The 19,596-nt window shown below is 43.5% G+C and overlaps 1 protein-coding gene and 1 non-coding gene across 3 annotated transcripts; one reads left to right on the forward strand and one right to left on the reverse strand.

The window, feature by feature from the left end:
• Positions 1–255: 255 nt before the first annotated feature.
• LOC114008595 (U6 spliceosomal RNA) lies at positions 256–365 on the forward strand. The gene has a single exon (XR_003550114.1). It is a non-coding gene; the product is annotated as a U6 spliceosomal RNA (small nuclear RNA).
• Positions 366–9,985: 9,620 nt separating this feature from the next.
• On the reverse strand, positions 9,986–18,299 carry ZNF774 (zinc finger protein 774). 2 transcript variants are annotated; one of them, XM_006152838.2, is made up of 4 exons: positions 18,160–18,299; positions 16,247–16,423; positions 12,118–12,224; positions 9,986–11,654 (listed from the first exon to the last, which is right to left on the reverse strand). In XM_006152838.2, exons 2-4 carry the CDS (start codon positions 16,351–16,353, stop codon positions 10,441–10,443), a joined length of 1,428 nt encoding a protein of 475 aa, XP_006152900.1. In that variant the 5' UTR covers positions 16,354–16,423; positions 18,160–18,299; the 3' UTR covers positions 9,986–10,440. The 2 variants fall into 2 exon arrangements, with proteins under 2 accessions (XP_006152900.1, XP_027629365.1); XM_027773564.1 differs by lacking the exon at positions 12,118–12,224.
• Between the last annotated feature and the right edge of the window lie 1,297 nt (positions 18,300–19,596).

Here is a 19,596-nt window from a genome sequence, read left to right on the forward strand (position 1 = left end):
CAGGAAAACAGATCAACTGCAGTGTGATTATTTACCGAATATTAAAGCAAGGAAATAGGGGCTGGATGCTCTGCAAGGCTGACTCACATGAAAAGGCTGCAGGTTCGTGTCCTGACACCTCCCTGGATATTTCAGTCCGTGTGTGCTCATGATCTGGAGCTGGCTGTAGCAAGGGGTGCATTGCAGCATCGAGACCTTGTTGAAGGTGCTGTCCTTCTGGGTGTCTCACTCGCAGAAGAAGAAACTTTATAAAGTGTGCTCATCTCAGCAGTACCTATACTAAAATTGGAACGACACAGAGAAGATCGGCATGTCATCCCCTGTGCAAGGATGACATGTAAATTTGTGAAGTCTTCCATATTTTAAAAAAATAATAAAAAATAAAATAAAGTGGGGGCTGGCAGGTGGTGTAGTGACTAAAGGCACTGGACTCCCACACTGCCAATAGCAGTTCAAGTCCTGAACTTGGCTTGCTTTCTCACTTTTTCTTTCTTATTTTTATTTTTTAAGAATTTTTAAAAATTACTTCATTTAACTTTATTTATTTTAATTTGACCAGAGAGGGACAGGAGGAGAGAGAGAGAGAAGGGGAAAGTGAGAAAGCAAGCCACCAGACCCAGGACTTGAACCACAGCCGGCCATGTGGGAGTGCAGCGCCCTTAACCACCACGCCACCTGCCAGCCCCCAATTTTCTCTTTCTTTCCTTCACTCTGTTCCTCTCTGATCAAATTCAAATAAATAAATAAATAAATAATGTTAAGTAAAATAATCCTTTAAAAATTTAATAAAGCAAGGAATTGCATGAAGTATAACTACTTGTGTCAAAATGGATGATTTTCTTTCTTTCTTTTTTTGTTTTTTGGAGAGGTTTTTGCTATAGGGCATGTGCACTTGCCAGAAGGACAGAGAGAAGAAGCGAGAGATAAGATGAGAAAAGAAATCACCCCCGAGGGGAGATGGCCACACTGTAATCCCTTCTCCTTCATTCTCCTCTCGGGATCTTGGGCACACACAAATACGTGCCCGGCTTAAGTTTAAGGCACCGGGTCCGGGACTCGAACCACAGTTGACTGGTTTGACATGGGAGTCCAGAGACATAGCCATTACGCCAACTGCTGGCCCCCAAAATGGATGATTTTTCACAAATACAATATTCAGAAGAAAAAAATACAGAATACTCACCATGACAGCTTTTCTTCTTGATTGCCAGAGGGTACAGGCACCTGCCAGAGACAAAGAGAGGGGGGGAAAGGGAGAAAACTTCCTCCATGGGGAATGGTCATGCAATTCCTTCTCCATTTCTCCCTCCTTTCAGGATTGTGGGGACACACACGCACCCAGCATGTTTCCCAAGCTGCTGGGTCTGGGACTTGAGAAATGCAGTCATCCACGTGGGATCTCGATGTCTTAATTATCCACCAAGGCTCCTTAACCACCCACCAAACCACAGAGCCAGCCCTAAAATTTCACATCTTGGTGCATGGTGGATACATGGTTGAATTTTACACTAAAGCATAAACATTTTCGCATATTTCAGTTTGTTTTTGGTTTTGTTTTGCCATAGGGGGTTGTGCTCCCCAAGTAGAGATAGAGAGAAAGAAAAGAGAAAAAACTGAGAATCACTCCTCAGGAGAAATGGCTACACCACAGCCCCTTCTCCTCTATTCTATCAGGATTTGCAGCACACACGTACCCAGAATGTTTTGTAAGCCACCAGGTCTGGGACTTGAACCTTGCAGTCGGCCATGTGGGACCTCACTATCTGCTGGATAAAAAGCAGGAGAAATTGAAGCAAGAAGTCATTATAAAAAGAATAAATTGTGGGGCTGGCAGGTGGCATGGTGGTTAAGGGTGCAAGACTCCCACATGGCAGACTACAGTTTGAGTCCCGGATTTGGCAGCTTCCTTTCACACTTTCTCTCTCTCCCTCTCTCTCACTCTGTCCCTCTGCGGTCAATTAAAATAAATAAATAAAGTTAAATAAAATAATTCTTTTTTTTTTATTTAAAAGAAGAAACTGGAGGCCAGCAGGTGGCATGATGGTTAAGACACTGGACACTCCCAAATGGCCGACCATGGTTTGAGGCCCAAACTTGGATTGCTCTCTCATTGTGTGTGTGTGTGTCTGGTCAAATTAAAATAAATGAAAATGAATGAATGAATGAAGCTGTGTTGTTAGGGGCAGGCTGTGTTTAGGGAACAAAGTTGCCCTTATTTTACTTGACAGAGTAAAAGGAACTTTTTTGTCACAAAAACAGCAATTTGCATGTGCAAAACATACTACACCTTGGAAGATCCACATCCGCCAGTTAATTTAAGCACTGATTTGAGGGACAAGCGCCCCATTTTATAGCTGAGGGAGCAGGTTCAAAAAGGGTAGGTGGCAGCTTGAGAATCACCTGAGGTACGTGTGCATGTCTCCAAAATCCTGAGAGGAAACTGCAGGAGAAGGGACTACGGCATGGTCATCACCCCTCGGGGTTGGCTTCTCACTTTCCCTCGCTGTCTCTCTCAGGAAAGCACATGAGCCCTATGGCTAAAACTTAAAAATAAATAAATAAATAAAAGGCTAGGTGGGGGCCCGATGGTGGCACAGTGACGACACTGTGCTCTGCGAGTCTGGCCCACCTGGGAAAGTTCTGGGGTTTGCATTTAGAAAGCTCCCTGGACATATGGGGTACACTTGCCCATGATTCACGGCTGGCTGAAGCCAGAAATGGATCTTAGCATCAGGATCCTGTTGGAAGATCCACCCCTGCCCACAAAAGAAAGAAATTTAAAAAGAAAAAAGTTTGGGCCAGGAGGTGATATGGAGGTTAAGGCGGCTGGATCTCACATGGCTAACTGCGGTTGGAGTCCTGGACCTGGCAGCTTGAAAATCATGCCAGGTACTTGGGCATGCATGCCCCAAATCTCCCAAAATCCCGAGAATAAAGGAGAAGGAATTGCATTGTGGCCATCCCTCTTGGAGGATGAACTCTCACTTCCTCTCCTTTGTCTCTCTCCAGCAAGCTCATGTTCCATGTGGTGGATAAAAATCTAAAAGAAGAGAACCAGCAAATGGCACAATGGTTACATTGCTGGACTCCCATATAGTCAACTGCAGCTCAAGTCCTGGACCTGGGGGCTAAAACTCACGCTGGGCATGTGTGTGTGCATGCCCAAATAATCCTGAGGGGAGGGTGGAGGAGGAGGGATTGTAGCGTGATCACCCTAAGGGGTGATTTCTTGCTTTCTGTCTGTCTTTACACCAAGCATATGTGCCTTATAGCAAAAATCTCTCTTAAAATAAAAAAAGATTAGTGGGCCAGCCTGTGACATGGTGGTTAAGACAGCTGGTTACCACACAGCCAGCCTAGAGGTTCGAGACCTATTCTCGGCCACTTGAGAAACATGCTGGGCACACGTGCATGGGTGTCTAAATATCCCAGAGGGAGAGGTGAAGCAGAAGGGACTGCAGTATTACCATCGCCCATCGGGGCTGCTTTCACACTTTCCTTTTTTTAAATCTTTCTCCAAAGAGCATACGTGCCTTCTGGCAAAATTAAGAAAAAAAAAAATTAGAGATGTAGTTGTGAATATTTCTGGCAGAGAAAAAGTTTCAAAGTATTCACAACAGGGGCTAGCAGGAAGCAGGGAGGTTAAGGTGCTGGTCTCCCACATGGCAGACCAGGGTTCGGATCCTAGAACCAGTGGCTTGAAAATCATGCAGGGCACGTATGTGTTCATGCACGAAATCCCAGGAGGACAATGGAGAAGGGATTGCAGAGAGGCCATTCCACCTGAGTGGTGATTTCTCACTTTCCCTCTCACTGTCTCTTTCTGGTGAGCTCATGCACTCTATAACAAAAACCTTAAAAAAATAATAATGAAAGTATACGACAACAGTAGTGGTTATCTATAGATTACAGGATACAGATGATTTCATTTGTTTATTTGCATAATTGTACTTTCTGATCTTGTCATAAATGATCATGCATAATTTACGAAATGAAATAAATAAATAAGGCAAGAATAGAGAAGGAAAGAAAGTAAAGAGCTGGGGACTGGCAGGTGGAGTGGTCGTCAGGACAATGGACTCCCACATGGCTAACCACAGTCTGAATACCGGACCTGGTGGCTCACTTTCTCACTTTCTATCTTTCTCTCTCTGGTCAAATTAAAAACAATAATAATAAATAAACTTAAATAAATAATTCTTAGAAAAAAATAAAGAACTGAGCCAGCAGGTGGCATGGTGGTTGAGGCACTGGACTCCCCCATGGCTGGCTGTGGTATGAGTCCGATGCCTGGTGCCTTTCTTTCTCACTTTCCCTTTTTCTCTCTGGTAAGTGCACATGCTCTGTACCAAATTTTTAAAATAACTAAATAGTAGTAAATTAAATTTTAAAAAAATTTTAGAGGTTTTTGCCTTAGGGTGTGTCCACTTGCCAGAGAGAGAGAGAGAGACAGTGAGAGGGAAAGTGAAAAATTACCCCTAGGGGGAGAGCCACGCTACAATTCCTTCTCCTCCATTCTCCTCTCAGTATCTCAGGCATGCACACACATGAATTTCAAGCCACCAGATCTGGGCTTGAACTGCAGTCAGCTGCGTGGGAGTCCAGCAACATATAAATAAATAATTATTTGAGAGATTATTGCTATGGTAAGTGTGTACTCACTGGAAAGATAGAGAGAGACAGAGATAGAAAGTGAGATATCACCCTCCTGGTGGGATGGCCATGCCACAATCCCTTCTCCTCCATTCTCCTCTTGGAATCTTAGGCACACACACACACACGCCTAGTGTGAGTTTTAAGGTGCCAGGTCTGGGACTTGAACTGCGGCCAACTATATGGGAGTCCAGCAAAGTTACCATTATGCCATCTACTGGTCCTTGTTTAAAATTAAAAAAACAAAACAAAACAAGTAAAGGATTTCTTCAAAGGCCAAGTTTTTTAAAATTTTTATTTCAATCGGCTTTGAATACACAAGTGACTAACAGAAGGTATCCTAGAAGAAAGCTAACATATGAAAAGATGTCCAGCCTCACTAGGGACCAAAGAAATGCAAATTAAAACAATATGTAAGACTCTTATCTATTAAATTAGCAAAATTGTTTTCCAAGAACAAGGGTGTGGCCAAACTGGTAGTCATTTATTGCTGGCAACACTGTAAATTGGTACAATTCACTTAGAAAGCAATTTGGCAGCAAGTAAAGAGAACTGTAAAAACGTTCACACCCTGCGGAAATAATCTAAACTGTGGAAACATTTTTTCTGAGGAAAAATAAAAGAGGTTCACATAAGCTTTACTAATGTAGTATGCTATCCTCCATTGTACAAATTTGGTTATTTGTACAAGGGTGGACCGATAACCCCTGAACATTTATTTGCCCTAACTGATATACACAAGGGGAGTTTTTTAATTTTAGTTTTTGCTGAAGGTAAAATGAGACAGTATGTGTGTGCAGTTTAGAGAAAATGGAGAGGATGATGGATCTGGCAACTATTCAGAGCCCAGACACTGGGATTGTCTTTTTTTTTTTTTTCTAGTTATTTTATCTAGCTTTATTTATTTACTTACTTACTTATTTACTTACTGACTGACTTATTTAATTTGATCAGAGAGGGACAGAGAGAGAGAGAGAGTGAGAAAGCAAGCCACCAGGTCCAAGACTCGAACCATGGTTGGCCATGTGGGAGTCCAGTGCTCCTAACCAGGCCACCTGCCAGCCTCCTGAGATTGTCTATTACCCACTCAGTATAACTCAACCTTATGAGAATGGAGTGGAAAAGATCAGTCTCTGGAAGAGTGTTCTGTTTTCCCACTTGCATCCCCCCCTTTGGAATATACTGTAAATATAAAATATAAGTAATGCATATTAAACATTTAAAGACTTAAAAAATAAAAATCTGTATACTTAGAAACCAGCTTAATTTGGGATCAGCAGATGATGTAGTGGTTACGTCACTGGAGTCCCACATGGGCTGAATGCAGTTCGAGTCCCAGACCCAGCGGCTTGAAACTCACACTGGGTATGTGTGCATGTGTGCCCAAAATCCCGAGAAGAGAGTGAAAAAGGGATTGAGGCAGGGCCACCCCGTCTGGGAGGTGATTTTTCACTTTCTGTCTCTGTGTCTCTCTGACAAGTACATGTGCTCTATAGCAGAAATATATCTTTAAAAAATAAAAAAAAATAGGAATTTATCGGGATCAGCACTAGATGTAGTAGTTAAGGTGATGGATCCCACAGGCTGACTCCACAGTTCTGAGCCTTGGATAAACCAAGCAAGTGTACATGTGTGCTCCAAATCCCAAGAGGATAATGGAGTAGAAGGAATTGCACATGGTCATCACCTCGAAGGGGTAATTTCTCACTTTCTCTCTCTTTTTGTCTCTATCTCTCTCTCTCCAGAGAGTACACATGCCCTATGGCAAACATCTAAAACAAAACAAAAGCAGAAGAAATAGAAATTTTTTTAAAAGAAATTATTTATCATTATTTTTAAAACTTGCTTAAGGGTAGGGAAACAGCAGGTGGTGTGATGGTTAAAACACTGGACACTCCCACATGGCTGACAACAGTTTGAGTCCTGGACCTGGTGACTTGCTTTCTCACTTTTCCTCTCTCTCTCTCTCTCTCTATCTATCTATCTCTATCTCTCTCTGGTCAAATTAAAATAAATGAATAAATAAATAAAAATAATTCTTCAAAAAAATGGTACAGGGCACACACACTCATCAGAGAGAGAGAGAGAGAGCAAGCTGGCAGGTCTAGGACTCAAACTTAACAGATAAAATGAGGCCTAGAATGATGAACTGACTTGTTCAAGCTGCACTTACATTAGAGGCTGGGCCTTCTAACTCCTGGATCTGTCTGCTTCCAGGTCCTGCTTCCTGAATCTAGGGTCACTCACAGACAATGAGAACAAATGACATTCCTAATTGGGCTTGCAGCGATGGCTCCTTGTGCTAATAATGCAGCTTTAATAATGTACCTTTGTTTTCTTCAAATGTCCTCTAACTGGCTCCCTCTTGTGGGACACCCTTCCAGGACATCTGAGATTCATCTATTCCAATTCTTAGAATGTCACTTCTTTTTGTTTTTCTTTTGTTTTTTGGAGGAGAGGTTTTTTTGCTATAGGGCATGTGTGCTCACCAAAAAGACAGAGAGAGACAGAGAGACAGAAAGTGAGAAATCACCCCCTCCAGGGGGGATGGCCATGCTGCAATCTCTTCTTCTCCATTCTCCCCTGGATCTTGGGCACGCATGCCTGCTGTGTTTCTCAGGCTGCTGAATCCAGGACTTGAACTCATGGTCACAGTGTGGGAATTAGCACCCTTAACCACCAGGCCATAGGTTGGCTCCAAAACATGCATTTCTGACAAATTCCCATTCCCAGATAATACTGATGCTGTTGGTTTAGGCTCACATTTTGAGAACCAATGCACTGGATTAAACAGACTTTTTGGTTAGTTTTCTAATTACCCTTTCAAAGAAGGAGATAAGCTTATTAGTTGAGTTCTAACCTCATAACTTGTAGTACCCAGATGGTATTCCACATAATGAAGAGAATGAAGCAGTATGTTCCAAGGCTGATGTAATAATTCAGTCTGTAATTGATGTAGAAAGGCTGAAAGGAAAAGAAAAGCCCTTCAATCTACTCTTTTTCTCCCTAAAAATTGGTAATCAGGAACCAACAGATGGCGTAATAGATACGTCACTGAACTCCCATGTAGTCGACCTTGGTTTAAGTCCCAGACCTGCTGGCTGAAACCTCACGACAGGCTCGTGTATGTGCGTGCCCAAAATCCCAAGAGGAGAATGGAGAAGGGATTGCAGCATGGCCATCCCCCCATGGGGGGGATGATTTCTCACTTTCTGTCTCTGTCTCTCTGGCGAGCACCCACACCCTAGAAGAAAAATTGCTCTCAAATTAAAACAAAAAAGTGATAACCATTCGACTCCTTCCTTACCCCTTTGCTCCTGCTCTTAACCTACCACATTTTGATCATTTCAACAAGATCAAGGACCCCAGCACAGGATCCTGTAAAGCTTACTAGAACTTAAGTGACAACTCTCCAGCATTTCCGAATCCAGACTGGTTTAATGGATATTAAAAGGGTCCCTTAGTGTTGTTACATACCAGAGGCACTATAACAAGTCCCAAAGTTTTCTGTTCCATCTTGTTGAAGTGGAGGCCTACAGACCGGCAACCTAGTGACTTGCAGCCTGACCGGCTCTCATGTTAACTATGTGACCCAGAATGAATCATGTCATGCAGCACTTACAGGCCTTAGCTTGTTTATTTTTTTTTATTTTTATTTTTTTTAAGATTTTTGTCATAGGGCATGTATGCTCCCCAGAGAGAGAAAATGAAAAGTCACCCCCAGAAGGGATAGCTATGCTTTAATTCCTTCTCCTCCATTCTCCTCTTGGGATTTTGGGCACACACATAAGTGACTGGAGTGGTTTTTAAGCCGTGAGGTCGGGGATTTGAATCATGGGTGACCATGTGAGAGTCCACTGCCTTAACCACCATACCACCTGCTGGCCAGTACATGCTTTACCTTTTCAACAGGTTAAAAAAAAGAAGTTCCTCATTACAAAACAAGAAAACAGGATACCTGGAAAAGTATTAGCCAGAACTTCTTGGAAAAGGAGACATCAGCAACAGTACTGTAACATTAAACTTTAGCGAGATTATGTTTATAGTCTAACGAGTGCTTAAGTGTCTATGTGTGTGTGTATTCACATGTATACTTATATTTTAGGTCTTCACAGCAAACTTGTGAGGTGCGTAAGTATAAGTTGGGGCTGAGAGAAGGTGAACGTCTGAAAGGACAGGGCCAGGACTCAGGAACCTTTCCAACATACTTCTTCCCTCAGATTATTTCAGTTAAATATAGGGAAGTACAAGTGCATAAATAAATGACCTACTCTCCCACTTTCCTCCCAACTAGGAGTATTAATTAAAATTCAAGGACTAATGACCTTGTAAATGAGAAAACAAGAGTTGCTTTGTTCATCAGCTAAACGCCAGGAAGAACCCCGGTAATATCATTTAACGTTCTCAGCAATTTTGCTTCCACAATTTTACAATCCTCTTTTAGCTCCCTCTGTTTTGTTCATCATAGGATATTTTCTGTGCCTCAGATGACAGTAAACCTCCAGTGGAAGTACCTCATACAATGCTGTACAAAGAGCTTCTGAAATCCTTCCAGCCTTTGAGTCACAAGACTGCAAACATCCTCTATAATAATTCTGCCTTGTCATGGCAATGAGACATCTGGTGACTAATGTTAGCACAGCCCTGGATGGGAGAGAATTTCCATTTAATAAGTCTATGTATTGAGACCCCAAATTTTCTAGTTCCCATCTAATGTCTTGCAAATTTGGGGCTTTGGGGTGCTGATCTACTAAAGTCTTGCTGAGTAATATGGCTAATAAAAGCAAGCAAGCTGAACTAGCAGGAGGTTAAGGTGCTGGACTCCCATAAGGTTGATTGGTTTGAGTCCCACACCTGGCAGTTTCCTTTCTTATTTTCTGTCTCTGGTGAGCACACATGCCATATAGCAAATTTAAAAAATAATAATAATAAATAAATAAAATTTTAAAAATAATTTTAAAAAGCAAGCAAGCTTATCTTGAGTGTCTATTTTAAAAAATAATTACTTATGGGCCAGCAGGTGGCGTGGTGGATAAGGGCGCTGGACTCCCACATGGCTCACCACGGTTCAAGTCTCGGACCTGGTGGCTTGCTTTCTCACTCTCTCTCTCACTCTCTCTCTGTGTCTTTCTGGTCAAATTAAAAAATAAAATGAATGAATAAATAATTCTTAAAAAATAATAATAATTACTTATTTATTATTTATTATTATCATTATTAGTTTAAAATTTGTTATAGAACACATGTACTTAGCAGAGAGAGACAGATGGGGGGTGGGGAGTGAGAAAGCAAGCCGCCAGGTCCAGGACTCAAACCATGGTAGGTCATGTACAAGTCCAGCACCTTAACCACCATGCCACCTGCTGGCCCTTGAATGTCTTTTAAGGGCCAGGCCCTGCATTAATGGCTTTATACATAAAGACCTCAAATATTAAATCACTAATAGTGACGATGTGATTATTGATTAATTGAATGCCTGCTTTGGGTCAGGCACTGTACTAAGAGGTTCACTGTGCTTTCTAGGCCACATTTCTCACTACTCGCTTAGTAACCAGGCATCAACCATTCAACGCACGTCTCCCTATCTAAGTCACTCACACTGAAGGAATGGTGTCTGTGTTCAGAAGAACATTATCTGGACCCTGTACGTTTATCCTGTTATAAAATAGGAAAGAAACAGAGAGAACAGATTAGGCCCACCGAGCCACTGATGCCTGGGTGTTCTCTATTTGGGGTACCTGAGGCATGAGCAATGGAAATTTGAAAGGGGAACAATTGAATTCATTCCTAAATCAAATGGGTGTTTTGATGGCATAGCAGATGTGCTTTTTGACGGAAGCTCTTGTCACACTGACTACAGGGAAAGGGCTTTTCTCCTGTGTGTGTTCTCTGGTGTGTGAGGAAATGGGAACGCTGATTGAAGGTCTTGCCGCACTCCGGACATCGATAGGGTCTGTCTCCTAAGTGGATCCGTTGATGGGTAATGAAGTGGGAGCTCTGACTGAAGCTCTTCCCACACTCCCCACACTTGTAGGGTCTTTCTCCAGTGTGAATCCGTTGGTGCTTAATGAGAGCAGAGCTGTCCGCGAATCCCTTCCCACAGTAGTCACATTTGTAAGGTCGCTCGCCCGTGTGTATCCTCTGGTGTGTGATCAGATGTGAGCTCTGACTGAAACTGCGGTGGCAGTCGGGACAACTGAAAGGCCTTTCTCCTGAGTGAGTACTCATGTGAGCGATGAAATGAGAACTGTCTCTAAAGCCCTTCCCGCACTTGGGGCACTTAAAGGGCCGTTCTCCTGTGTGCGTACGCTGGTGCTTTACTAGATCTGAGCTCTGACTAAAACTCTCCCCACAGTCATCACACTTGTAAGGCTTCACGCCCGTGTGGGTCCTCTGGTGGGTGATGAAATTTGAGCTTCGACTAAAGCTTTTATGACATTCGAGGCAGGTGTAGGGCTTCTCTCCTGTGTGGGTTCTTTGGTGCATTACGAGGTGTGGCTTCCGCCCAAACGTCTTCCCACACTCTGGACACTCATAGGGTCTCTCACCTGTATGTGTCCTCTGATGTTTGATGAGTGTCGAGCTGTCGCTGAACTTCTTCTCACACCCGTTGCATTGGTAGGGCTTCTCTCCCGTGTGTGTCCTCCGATGGGTGACAAGATCTGAACTCTGCTTGAATCCCTTCCCACACTCGATGCATTTGTAAGGCCTCTCGCCAGTATGGGTTCTCAGGTGTCTTATGAGATAGGAGCTCTGGTTAAAGCTTTTGCCACATTCCGCACACATAGGCTTCTTTCCTATATAGCCCTCCAGAAACTTATTTAAATCCCTCTCCTGTGTAAAGGGCTCCTGCTGACCCTGTCCTGGAAGGGTGCTCTCCCAGTTTCCTCCCCAACTGGGAGTATGAGAAATACTTTTATTGATCCTTTCTGACGACGTTCCACATTGTTCTGCTCCATCTGAAATGTCCCGACTGAGTTTCGCCACCTGATGCTCAAAGTCTGAAAAATCAACAGAAGTCACAGAGAAGTTACCAGTTATCAGGAAAGAACATCAGACAGCAGTGGGAAAGATTAAATCACTGTTTCTATAGTAGACTCTATGTAATTCAGTCACTCTGCCTTTCGCTTTGTGTAGTTTGTTAAATTTTGCTGTGTTTACAGAAAACATAAATTCCTAAGCCCTTTTATTTTTAAAGTAATCGGATGTACTGAGGTGGTCTTAACACACTCGAAGAGTACACCACATATTGTTAAAACTGGGCAGCTCCTTTCAAAGATGCATAGTCAAACAAAAGAGAAATGTTTATGCAAAATGAAGGCTTTCATTGGTCAACTACTGACTGCCTAAGAAGTCAGATTTCAACTATGAAAATGGAAGGGCTAAAGAGGCTTTCCAAACTCTTCATCTAGACAAGGGCTGATATGCTAGCTTCCTGCCCACTGGGTAGCACTCACATCTCACCTGAATGACTTTCTCTTAGGGTCTTCCTCCCCTCAAAGTTTTGGAGGGGTAGAACCCATGGCTCTTCTTTCTGCTCCAGCTGGGAGATTACACTTGGTCTAGAAATCCTGCACAGAAAGGTCAACGTAAGATACAAGTCTGAGCCAAGGCCTGACCAAAATCTAAGCCCTCCTCCTACCCTAGGCAGAGAAGAACACCAAGGGAACTCCGATGTGTGTTTGGGATCACTAAAAAGGCAGTCACGAGGGCCAGTAGGTGGCATAGCGGCTAAGGTGCTGGACTCCCACATGGTTGGTCAGGATTTGAGTCCCAGACCCAGCAGCTGAAACTCACGCCAGTCACACATACATGTGTGCCCAAAATCCCAGGAGGAAGGTGGAGAAGGGATTGTGGTGTGGCCATCATCCATGGGGGGTGATTTCTCACTTTCCGCTCTTTTTTTTTTTTTTTTTTGAAGAGGTTTTTGCTATAGGGTACATGCTCTTGCAGAAAGATAGAGACAGAGAGACAGAAAGCGAGAAATCACCCCCCTAGGGAATGGCCATACCGTAATCCCTTCTCCTCCGTTCTCTTGAGATCTTGGGCATGCACGCACACATGCCTGGCGTGAGTTTAAGCCTCTGGGTTTGGGACTCAAACTGCGGTTGACTACATGGGAATCCAGTGACATAGCCATTATGCTAACTGCTGGGGGAAAAAAGTGCGGTCTGGCATGGGCCAACCCTGTAGCCTAAAGGTTAAGGGAGCAGGATCCATACAGCTGACCACAATTTAAAGGTCAGTCCCAACAGCTTGAAGAACATGCCAGGCACATGTGTGTATGTGTCCCAAATCCCAGCATGAGGGAGAAATGGATGAGAAGGGATTGAGGTAAGATCACATCCCAATAGGAGGTGCTTTCTTCTTCCTCTCTTCTCTCCCTGTCTCTTTCTGGGTGAGCACATGCACCTTTAAGAAAAAAAATAAATAAACCATGTTGGCAGTCATGGGGCTAACAGGTGGCATGGTGGTTGAGGCGCTGGATTTCCACATGGACAACAATTCGAATCTCGGACCCAGCAGCTTGAAAATGAGAACAAACAGATAAATAAACACACGTTAGGGGAAAAAGGGGCCATGGTAAAGGGATAAAATAGGTGATCTCCGCAGGAGGCTGAGAAAAAAAGTCCTGTTTTAACAACAAAAACCAGATGTGGGTGGTAGAAACTCTAGAGTACACACAATAACTCATTTTTGAAGACATAAGGCTAAGCCCTTGGAGAGAGATAATTTTATCAGAAACAAAGCTGCCATGACCTCACCCTGAGAAAAAAAATCAAGGAAGTTATAAAGTTGGACTTTTCAATTTTCCCAGAACGGCAGCAGTCAATACAGCCATGAGAAAAAGACAAATACGTGTTAAGAAAAATAAAAGGACAAAGGGCATGAATAGGCAATTGATAAAAGAAAAAAACTACAAGCAGCCTATAACTATATAAACAATCTTTACTTCTCCATTTTAGAAAATTCAAATTAAAACAGTAGTACACTTAGACAATATAGGATAGAGGTAAAGAGTGAAACCTCAAGAGCCTGGGTTTGAATCCTAACTCTACCTCTTGCAAGCCTTAAAGTTACTCAAACACTGTGTCTTAGTCAGTGTCTTCCTTGATAGAACAGGGATGAGGATGAAGTGGTAAAGTTCTCAATAAATGTTAACTATCATTGTTATTTAGCCAGTTTGTTTTTTTTTTTTTTGAGAGATTTTCGCTATAGGGCACGTGCGCTCGCCAGACAGACAGAGACATAGAGACAGAAAGCGAGAAATCACCCCCCGAGGGGATGGTCACGCCACAATCCCTTCTCCTCCATTCTCCTCTTGGGATCTTGGGCACGCACGCACACGCACCTGGCGTGAGATTTAGGCCACCGGGTCCGGGACGCGAACCGCGGTCAACTACATGGGAGTCCAGCGACATAGCCATTATGCTAACTGCTGGTTCCCTTAGCCAGTCTCTTAAATAATCTACTGTAATAGTCAAAATATAAAGAATAAGGACACTTGCATCTAATGCTTGTGGGAAAAAATTGATTCAACCTTTTTGGGAGGCATTTGGTAAAATAACAAATACCTTAGAAATGTATCTGTTCATGGCCAGCAGGTGACATGGTGTTTGAGGCACTGGACTCCTACATGGCCAACAACGGTTCGAGTCCTGGTCTAAACCAGCCAGGGACTTGCCTGATCTTCTGGCTTTTTTTTTTTTAATCTTGCTTATTGAAGTGTAATTTTATCATTCCTTATGAATTTCCAGTACAGATACATTTCTTCTTTTTGGAGAGATTTTTGCTATTGGGCACATGCACTTGTTGGAGAGATAGAGAGAGAGAGAAATCATGCCGCGGTTGACTACGTGGGAATCCAGCAACATAACTACTATGCCATCTGCTGGTCCAATTTTTTTTTTTTTTTCTTTTTAAGGTTTTTACCACAGGGCTCATGTGCTCACCAGAGACACAGTGACAGAGAAAGTGAGAAATCACTCTCTAGGGGGATGGCCACACTGCAATTCCTTCTCCATCCTCCTGGGATTTTAGGTACATATATGTGTGTGTCAGAAGTGATTTTCATTTTTTTTTTTTGGTGGTGGGAGGTTTTTGCTATAGGGCATGTGCACTTGCCAGAAAGACAGAGAGAGACAGAGAGACAAAAAATGAGAAATCACCCCAGGGGGGATGGCCACGCTGCAATCCCTTCTCCTCCATTTTCCTCTCGGGACCTTGGGCACACACGCACATGCACCCAGCATGAGTTTAAGCCACCAGGTCCAGGACTTGAACCACGGTCGGCTACATGGGAGTCTAGCGACATAACCATTACGCCAACTGCTGGTCCCTGAAACCTCTATTTTTATAGGTTAAAAAATGGTCAAATATATGGTTCTACCTAATATTCTACTCTATACAACAAAATAGCATTGTGTTTCATTCTATAATATTCTAGACAGTTTTTTAAAAATTATTTCTTTTAGAGAGATTTTTACTATAGGATGCCTGTGAAGGCAGAGAGACAGAGACACACAAAGAGACATAAAGCAAGAAATCACCCCCCAGGGGGTGATGGCCACACTGCAATCCCTTCTTCTTCATTCTCCTCTTGGAATTTTGGGAGGGCACACACACACATGTGGTTGGAGTGTTTTAAGCCACTGGCTCTGGGATTTGAACCACAGTTGACTACATGGGAGTCCAGCAACATAATCATTATACCACCTGCTGGTCCCCTAGTTATTTTAATTGATACACAAAAACATATTTATTGTTGTCAAAATATATTCACAATACAATGTATAAGAAAACAGGATAGGGGTCAGTAGGTGTTGTGGTGGTTAAAGGTGCTGGATTCCCACATGGCTGAGTCCTGGTTTGAGTCCTGGATCTGGCAGCTTGCTTTCTCGCTATCTCTTTCTCTCTCTGTCTTTCTCTGGTCAAATTAAAAAATAATAATAACAAATGGAATTAAATAAATAAATAAACATTTTTTAAAAGTAAAGAAAATAGGATGTGAGGCCAGGCAGTGGCACAGTGGTGGAGTACCTGGACCTACGTGGGAGCCATCCTACATAGGGATGACTTTTGTTTCATTTTCATTCTTTTTCTTCAAGGAGAAAAAAATAGCTATTACTTGCGTAATAAACGTTAAATAAAGCAGGACGAGAAGATAGCCGTGATTTTTTTTGTCTTTTTTCGATATTTAAGTGACAGGCAACAAAAAAAAAATCCCAAAAAACAAACAGACAGACAAAAAACAGCACCAAAGGGACAGCTCCCTCTTTTTCGCAAAGACCTGAGTTAGACTGTCACATCTGCCACCTTAACCTCTGAATCTCAGTGTCCTTGGGTGGAAAAGAGGGATAATAACACGTATACCAAAAAGTTATGGTGAGATATTAATGACAATAAATATCAGAGGAATCTGAAAACTATCAAGTGCCATAAAATCAGAAACCCTTTTCTTCCTTCTTGCCAGAAAGGGAACAATCTCACAGAGGTCTAGAGCTCTAAGAAACCATCACCCACGAAGACCACTCGGGCCTGGGCCCCTTCAGAATTTCTAAGTCTTAAATCCAAAAGAGAGTTGTGCTCTTACCCTTTGAGAGCCCACTCCTGTAACTGTGCTCCATGGCATCCCTGAAGAGGATTCTCTAAGTGATGTCCAGGTAATCCTCTCTTCCATGAAGTCCCCAGCCACATCATTGAGGGTCATCAGTTCCTAAACAGACCTCAGTGTGGATCAATATAGCACCTTTGATATTCTCACCATTGCCTGAAGAAACAAAAGATAGATATTGATATACTGGAAGAAAAATCTGCCGGCTAAAACAGTCCTGAGGAAAATTCTGTCAACCCAGAAGCATTGTTTTTCTTATTCTATTTTTACATAATCCTTCCCTTGGCCAACTTTTCCATCACTAGAAGAGACCTAGGCCTCCCAAACACCTCTACAGAACCCATAGTCTTTTGGCTACATTAATTATTTGAGAAATAAATTGTCCATGATAAACAGGATAAACAAAGGAGGGAGTTTATAGGTATAATTCGATTTCTGAAAAAACTTTCAGTTCTCTCCAGCTACACTTTCCTCAGCAAGCTTAGAAACTGTGGACTCAACTACATTCATGTCAGTTAAGAGAACAACCAATTCCTCTTGACTTATAGATTTGGGACAACATCCTGGGGGGTGATTTCTCGCTTTCTCTCTCTCTGTCTGTCTCTGTTTGTCTGGCAAACACTCGCGCCCTATAGCAAAAAAAAAAAAAAAAAAAAAAAAAAAAAACTTTAAAAAATAGATAACAAATAAATGTTTAAAGAAAATATATATTACATTTTGGGATGATGGCAAGAGCTGATCATTGGGTGGATCAGTCATTCATTTAGTAAATACAGCAACATGTTGCAAGGCATTAGAAGTCACAAAGAAATATGTTTTTCCACTTAACATGTTTCCAATAGAAACAAACACAAGCCAGGCTGTCAAAAGGCCTACAAAGACTCAGGTATAAACAATTCTTCATGTCAGTGGAGTAAGGGCCAGACTGGGATAAGGAGGTTGTATTCTTTCATGTTCTTTGTCCTACCAATCAAAGCACTTGTTTATTCCTAGAACATACACACACACTTTTTATGTAGAAACATTTGTGCATTTATAGATATTGTTATTGGTCACTAACAAAGTACTAAAGTTTTTTTTTTTTTAAAGAATTATTCTACTTAATTTTATTTATTTATTTTAATTTTACCAGAGACAGAGAAAGTGAGAAAGCAAGCCGCTGCCAGGTCCAGGATCCAAACCATGGCTGGCCATGTGAGAGTCCAGCACCCCTAGCCACCATGCCACCTGCTGGCCCCAAAGTACTGAGTTTTTAAGCACCTAAAAATTGTAGGTCTTTCAATTCTCTGTTTCAAATCCTTAACAAACAAGCAAAAATGTCATTAGGAAGTAAAAAGTGTTTGGAGTATAAATTTTATTTCTACATTTATTCAAAACACAAATGCAGGTCCACTTGTAGGTAGGATGTGAGTGGGAGAGCATTCTCAGCCATGATTACAGAACCCTGTTTCCCACCCAGTCGCCTTCCTCCTGTACAGGTGACCCCCAAAGGCTCCATAGCGCTGAAGGGCTAGGAATACGTGCCATTGTGAGACGCTCCAGTTTGTCCCCTGGGTTTATTAATAGGAACATGACCACACGGGTAGGGCCGACACTCGTTCTTCCTTGCCGTGCTGCAGGCCCTAGTGGGGTGCAGGGGTCAGACGGTCACAAAGATAAGCTGAAACCCGGGGTTACCACCGAGGAGCAAGAGACTAAGAGGATGAGCCATTCGACGACGGTCTAGAAACCTCGGCCACTTCTCCCCACACCTCAGAGAGATCCGCGTGCTCCGAAAGGCGACCGCGGGGACCTGGCAGAGACGACGTCGGGTGACAAGGCGACCCCCCTCTACACCCTCTCCACAGCAGTGCCCAAGCTGCCGCCCCAGTCTTCCTTCCAGAATCACTCACCGCCCCAGGGCCCAGCCGGGGATGGAGTCGGAAGGGAGTCCTCCACCGCCGAGCCGCACCCAGCCCGCTACGCCGAGCCGGTCCCTCCCAAAACCCGACTGGGATTAGTGACAGGACAGTGGGGCACAGGTGGTGCTCTGGGTTCCACAGCCAGCCGCCGGAAAACACCGCCCCTGTCCGCTTGCCACTGGCTTTTCAGTTTCCATGACGAGAAGTCCTCCCTAACCATAGGCTAACTCGGATGTCAACCACTACAGAGCCTTCTGGGAAATGTAGTCCAGACTAAGATTTACAAGGACCAGGAATCTGGGGACGCCCAGTTTCGAGCGGTGACAAGTGTTACATGCAATACCCGAAATACCAGACTGTGGGAACGGCCCCTCGGAGCTGAGATCAGGATCCAAATGCTGTACCCCTGAGTGGGCTCTGCCTCCCGGCCTCACCCAGGAACCGCGGAGCAACCTGGTACCCCTGCCGGCGACGTCTCCCACGCTCTGTCCTCTCACCCCTCCGGGGCTCAGAGCAGCTCAGCCAGCCTGCCAGGGGATCCTTGTCTGCCTGGTCCCCAGCCTCATCTGGGCAGGTCTGAACCTGCTGGGCGTCTGCCACCGACTCGGGCATAAAAACAAACCAACCAACAGTAAGTCTTAGTAGAAAACATACTTTAAAAAAAAAAAAAAAGAGAGAGAGAGAGAGAGAAAAGAAAACAGACTTTCTACTTCCTTCTATCAGCATCGGCCTCTCAGACATACTCCTTGCTTTTTTTCTTTCAGTCTTTTAGGACTTGGTACCATTTCTTTTTAAAAAATTATTTAAATTTTATTCATTATTATTTTAATTTGACCAGAGAAAGAGAGAGAGAAAGCAAACCACCAGATCCCAGACTCAAAACGCGGCCTAGGGAACCAGCAATTGGCGTAATGGCTATGTCGCTGGATTCCCACGTAGTCGACCGCGGTTCGTGTCCCGGACCCGGTGGCTTAAAACTCAGGCCGGGCGCGTGTGCGTGCGTGCCCAAGATCCCCAGAGGAGAATGGAGGAGAAGGGATTGTGGCGTGACCATCCCCCCTGGGGGGTGATTTCTCGCTTTCTGTCTCTATGTCTCTGTCTGTCTGGCGAGCGCACGCGCCCTACAGTGAAAATCTCTCCCCCCACCCAAAAAAAAAAACACGGTCTGCCATGTGGGAGTCTAATGCCTTAACCACCAGTCTACCTGCTGGCCCCTCATACACCTCTTAATAGTCAGAGGAGGAGGCAAGGGAGTCAAGTATGTTGGGACATGTGAAACTGGGTCAACACTGGGGAGACTCCTAGGACTTCAGTAATCACTAGGGTGGACTCCTACCTAAAAAATAATAGAGGCCTTTTCTTACATGGAGGAAAACACTCCTGTTTACCCTGTGTGTTGACTAGGCACAATTTTTTTGAAAAAATTTT

The sequence above is a fragment of the Tupaia chinensis genome, unplaced genomic scaffold (genome assembly GCF_000334495.1).
Source record: "Tupaia chinensis unplaced genomic scaffold, TupChi_1.0 Scaffold000359_1, whole genome shotgun sequence".
Lineage (NCBI taxonomy): Eukaryota > Metazoa > Chordata > Mammalia > Scandentia > Tupaiidae > Tupaia > Tupaia belangeri.